Source organism: Gracilinanus agilis, unplaced genomic scaffold (assembly GCF_016433145.1).
Source record: "Gracilinanus agilis isolate LMUSP501 unplaced genomic scaffold, AgileGrace unplaced_scaffold38477, whole genome shotgun sequence".
NCBI lineage: Eukaryota > Metazoa > Chordata > Mammalia > Didelphimorphia > Didelphidae > Gracilinanus > Gracilinanus agilis.
Genome location: NW_025371886.1, coordinates 1 through 5,801, shown reverse-complemented (window position 1 = coordinate 5,801; position 5,801 = coordinate 1). Strand labels below are relative to the sequence as shown.

General features: G+C 46.4%; 1 protein-coding gene across 1 annotated transcript; it reads left to right on the top strand.

The window, feature by feature from the left end:
- Window positions 1-1,061: 1,061 nt before the first annotated feature.
- LOC123255059 (extracellular sulfatase Sulf-2-like) lies at window positions 1,062-5,776 on the top strand (the record flags this gene model as incomplete). Its single annotated transcript, XM_044683917.1, has 3 exons — window positions 1,062-1,237; window positions 3,377-3,505; window positions 5,437-5,776. Coding segments are annotated over 3 exons (366 nt in total), but the record flags the coding sequence as incomplete, so codon positions are not given.
- Window positions 5,777-5,801: the final 25 nt, after the last annotated feature.

Sequence of the window (5,801 nt, the reverse complement as noted above, 5' to 3'; positions counted from 1 at the left end):
GAGACAGAGAGAGAGAGAGAGAGACAGAGACAGAGACAGAGAGAGACAGAGAGAGAGAGAGAGAGACAGAGAGAGAGTGACAGAGAGAGAACGGAAGAGGGAAGAAGAGAATATGAGCAGTCATGGTCTAGTCCAGGAGTTAAGATGAGTACATAGATAACAGAAAACAGAACAGCCTGGAAAAGCACATAAGAGAGATTCCCAGAAGTGCTGGAGGAGAGACATCCCTGCAGAAGCCCAGACAGAAGCATAGTCTATGGCAGGAAGGGCGCTGGTCTTGGAGCTAAAAGACTTAGCCATGTGACTATGAGCAACAAGTTCATTCTGTTCTTCAAACCTCTTAGATGTGGCATGAGAGAAAGCCTGGATTCGAACTCCATCCCAGCGACTACTACTTCGTCACTTAGTCTCTCTGGGCTTCCAATTCTTCATCTGTAAAATGGGAATAGTAGCCTTTTCGATACTCATCTCTCAGATTTGTTTAGGAGAAGTACTTTGTTAACAATAAAGTCCTGTATGAGCACGGGGGAGTGTCACAATGGATACAACAAAGAACTTGGAATCCAGAAGAAGAATACAAATCCCGCCTCAGATACTCCCTATCTGGGTGACTCTGGGCAACTTCTCTGGGCTTCACTTTCCTCATCTGTAAAGTGGGGGTAATAATAGCCCCTATCTCCCAGGGTTATAATGAAGATTGATTGAGTTAATAATGCGTGTGAAGTGCTTTGCCAACTTGATTTATTTACTTATTTTTTGGAAACCCTTACCTTCTATCTCAGAATCAATAATAGAAGAGTGGTAAGAGCTGGGAAATTGGGGTCGCACAGCTCTGAGGCCAGATCTGAACTCAAGGCCTCCTGACTCCAAACCTGGTTCTCTATCTCCTGAGCCACCTAGCTGCCCTCTTTGCCCATTTTAAAACACTAGATAAATGCCAGTTATTAGTACTAGCAATTGAATAAGGATGCATCTGAGCAGGTAGAGAGTTGGCCGTGGGCACATTCCAGGCAATCCCTCATGCTACGACCACATGGCCTTATTCCTTTCTGTCTTTTCAGATTTACAACATGCTGGTTGAGACGGGCGAGCTGGACAACACCTACATTGTTTACACCGCCGACCATGGCTACCACATTGGCCAGTTTGGCCTGGTGAAAGGGAAATCCATGCCCTACGAGTTTGACATCAGAGTCCCCTTCTACATCCGAGGCCCCAACGTGGAGGCAGGATCTTTGTGAGTCTCTTCTCTGGGGAAGGGGCAACGCTTCCGAGGGACAACGTTAAGCCCAATCTGGTGCCAGGGTGAGAAAGAACCATTTGGGGAGCCTTGCGCATGTGGCAGGAATGCTGGACTTCTCTTCCTCCCCAAATGCTATTTGAGACTTGGGCCCGGGTGCCTCTGGGTCACTGTGTGTCCCAGGCCCAAACCCAGGATTAGCCCCTGGCTGCATGGGACCATTTGCCCGGCGCTGCCAGAATGAGGAGTCTTCTGAGACCGCACTGCTCTCCCAGGTTTAGGACCTAGTCATTGTCAGAGAATAGTCTTGCCATCTTGAAAGTAACAGCCATGAAGCAGCAAGATGGCTCAGTAGATAGAAAGTCAGGCTTGAAGACAGGACGCCCTGGGGTTCAGATTTGGCCTCAGAGGCTTCCTAACAGTGTGACCCTGGGCAAATCACTTAATCCCAGTTGCTTAGCCCTTATTGTCCTTTTGCCTTAGAACCAATATTTAGTATCAGTTCTGAGATAGAAGGGAAAGAAAGGAGAGACAGAGAAAGACAGAGAGAAGGAGAGACAAGGAGAAAGAGACAGACAGAGAGAGAGAGGGAGAGAGAGAGAGAGAGACATAAAGAAAAAGACAGAGAGAGATAGAGTCTAAGATAGAAAGAGATACTGAGAGAGACAGGCAGGCAGGTAGGCAGAGAGTGACAGACAGAGAGAGACAGAGAGATAGAGTGATAGATAGGCAGAGAGACAGAAAGAGATAGGCAGAGAAAAACAGGCAGAGAGAGGGGGGGGGCAAACAGAGAGAGAGAGCACTAGCCAGTCATCTGGAGACCAGGATGCAGAAAGCTCTCTCCTCTCAGCATTTGGACAGCATAGCATCGGTGGCTCTCCTTGAGTTACCCTTTGAGGTGACACGTTCCTCCTGGGAAGTGCTCTGTCTGGGATGGGGGAGTGTAAAAAGACTGATAATGATCAGAGCAACTTTGATCATTTGGGAAATTATGTAGCTGGACTCCTGGGATTTTTGATATGCAAATACTCACCATTAAGCAGTGCTTTGGGACTTCCATCTATAATGAGCTGAACACACACATGCACAGCTAAGGTTCCTTCTAAATGAGTCCTGAATATAGAATGCAGAAGTAGAGACCCAGAAGTCTCCTGAGGATGCTGCTAGATTAAAATATGAAAAGCTAATGCATGATAGTGGGAGAAACACACGACTGAAAATCAGGACATCTGGCTTCAAATCTCAGCCTTGCCACTAACTAGTTATGAGACCTTGGGCTGGTCACTTCCCCATGTGATGTCATGGAAAGAGCACAGACTGGATTTAGAGTCCAAGGAGAAAGGTTTCAATACCTGGCTCTGTCACCTAATACCTGTGTGACCCTGTCAGGCAAGTCCTCTCTCTTGTCTGTACCCCAGTTTGCTCCTCTGTTAAAAATAAAAATCATCTAAGGTATTTGCCTATGATATTTTTGAGGCTACCCTAAAAAAAGGACAAATAAAAGAAAGATTCCCTATCAGTAGTGAACTTATCTAGCAGCTTCTATTTTCAGATCATATTTATGGCATTAATCTAGCCTTAAAATTTAAAAAATCCTTAATGAAAACTGCATTTAGTTGAAAATGCTTCTGAACATCTACATATAAAAACCAAAGTGGATGAAAAATATATTCCCTAGGGGCAGTGAGGTAGCTCAAGCCTAGAGATGGGAGGTCCTGGGTTCAAATCTGGCCTTAGACACTTCCTAACTGTGTGAAGCTGGGAAAGTCACAACCCCAACTGATGAGCCCTTACCACTCTTCTGCCTTGGAACTGATACTTAGTATGGATTCTAAGATGGAAGATATGGTTAAAAAAAAAAAAAGATAAAACACAAAGGAATGCTAAAAAGCATGGGAGGGTGGGAATAGGGAGAGACAGCAGAAAGTGGCATGGAGACCAAGCAAGACAAGGGCTCCATTCTCCAATTTCCTTCCTCCACCTCCTGAAATTCAGATTCCAAAAGACTAGGAGAAGCCAAGATGAGGAGAGTGCAATAGCTGGTGTCTTTAACAGGATCCTCCTCAGGAGCTGGGTTCTCAAAGGCAAGACTCTGTAGACATGGAGATGAACTCTTCCCTACTGTCTCTTCTGTAGAAATCCCCATATTGTCCTGAACATTGACCTGGCACCAACTATCCTGGACATCGCAGGCCTGGACATCCCTCCCGACATGGATGGCAAGTCCATTCTCAAACTTCTGGACACCGAAAGGCCAGTCAATAGGTGAGAACATCTGGGAGGGAGCCCAGCCAGAGAAGGGGGAGGAAAGAAAGAGCAAGTTCTTCCATCCCAGAAGCATTCCCGCAGCGTTTCGTTCGTACCCAGGCCTCTGCTCACTCGCTCGGGGCAGGACACAGCCCGTGGACCTGGTGGCGAGACAGTGTGTGTTCATGTGAAATAATCATTCCCCAGCAGGAGTGACTCCAAGCCCCAGAGGCAGGATACAGATTAGAATAAAGGCTGCAGAGACTTTTGTCTTCCAGAAGAATCTAGGAGACCCTGGTATTCCAGGTGGACTCCAAGGAAGCAATGAGTCTTGAGTTGAGTCTAGCAGAATGGTCAGGTGTTGGCTAGGGATGAAGGGGGAAGCTGGAGGGAAAGTAACCCAGGCATTAGGCAGAATGACCAGGCAATGCAGCAGAAGTGGTCTAAGGTAGACTGGACTTCCCTTCTGGCCATATATCTAAGGTAAATGCAGGGTCAGGGCAAAGGCACAGTGAAATTAAACCCATCTGGGCCCCAGCTCTTACGTTCTCTGTGTGATCCTGGCCACCTGGCACTTCTGAGCTTCAATGTTCCTCATGTTTAAATTGAGGATACTAGAGTAACAGTGGAAGAAGCTCTGGTTGTGGAATCAGAAGAAAGACCGGGCTTCAAAGCCCAGCCTTTACTACTCATGTGCCTCAGTTTCTTCATCTGTGAAGAAGATGGCATCAGACTAAATGGCCATAAGGATTTGTCCAGCTCTAAGTCTATGATCCAATGAGCTGTGATCCTTTAAGTCACGCTGCCTCACTTGACCTCAGTTTCCCCATCTGCAAGATGCAGGGGTTGGACTAGATCAAGAATTCTTATCCTGGGGGTCCATGAATTTAGATGGGAGAAGAGGGGAAAAGATACATCTTGATTTTCTCTAACCTCTAACTAAAATTTAGCCTTCCTTTTCAATGGTCAAAAAACATTCTAATATAGAAAATGTGTTTTATGATAATACATGTATAAATAACCCAGATTGAATGGCTTGTTTGCTCCAGGATGGGAAAGAGAAGAAGGGAGGGAGACAATTTGGATCATAGAACTTCAGAAAATGTATGTGGAGGGGGCAGCTGGGTGGCTCAGTGGATTGAAGAGACTAGGTTCAAATCTGGCCTCAGACACTTCCTTAGCTGTGTGACCCTGGGTAAGTCACTTTACCCCCATTGCCTAGCCCTTACCACTCTTCTGCCTTAGAACCAACACACAGTATTGATTCTAAGATAGATGGTAAGGGTTTTTTAAAAAGAGAAAAGAAAAGAAAATATATGTGGAAATTTGTATTCCATGTGATTAGTAAAAATAAATAAATTTAAAAGGGGGGGGGGACCTCATACTCTTTTAAGGATTCCATAGGCCAGATGCCAGGCTGCCACAGGGGTCCGTGACATAAACAGGGGGAAGAAGCCCCAAACCTCACATTCTCTAATGTCTCTTCCAGTTTGAACAATCCCATGATACCACTTAGGTTGTGGCTCGCTCCCTGGCCGAGCTAGGAAAATGCTAGATTCTCTGCAAGGCAATAGTGACCCCTAGTGGGATAGCTTATAACTGCTGCCTGAGATGTCCAAGTCAGACTGTCCAGTCTAAGCTGCCACTTGGTTGCTGCTGATGGAAGCTGAATTTGGGGATCAGAAGGCCCAAGTCTGACTCCCTCTTCCTGTGGCACGGAGCCAGCTTTCTTTAGTTTCCCTCGCTATAGAATGAAGGTTTTATTTTCAATCCTTCCAGCTCCACACAATTTCGGTAGAGCCCTGCACCCTATGGGGTCGCCACATTCCATTCCATGCCAGTTAGTTCCCAGAGGCAGGTGGCAGATCCAAGCCTGGCCAACCCCGTAGGCTCTGGGGAGGTGGGCACAGTGCTTGTGCCCAGAGCTGAGCTCTGTGTGTTTTCCCTAGGTTCCACTTGAAAAAGAAGATAAAGGTCTGGAGAGATTCGTTCCTGGTGGAAAGAGGGTAAGAAGGAAGCCTTTAACTAGAGACGGTCATTCAACTGTTAACAGCAGGAGGTGTCCAGAACGTCGTGCCAGGGCAGATACAAAAGTTCAGATAAAACAGTCCTTCTGCCCTCACGAAGCTTACAGTTTAGGAGGAAAATAATCATAGGACACCATATTCCCTAAGTGCAATAAGGACTCCGATTCTCTCCAAGCAAGAAGTGCATTATGGACTAGGGAGAGCTTCCTCCGAGGGGAAGGTATTTGTGCTGGGCTTAAAAGGAGGAAAGAGAGAAGGAATGCTCCGCAGGTCATCTTCCTCTAATG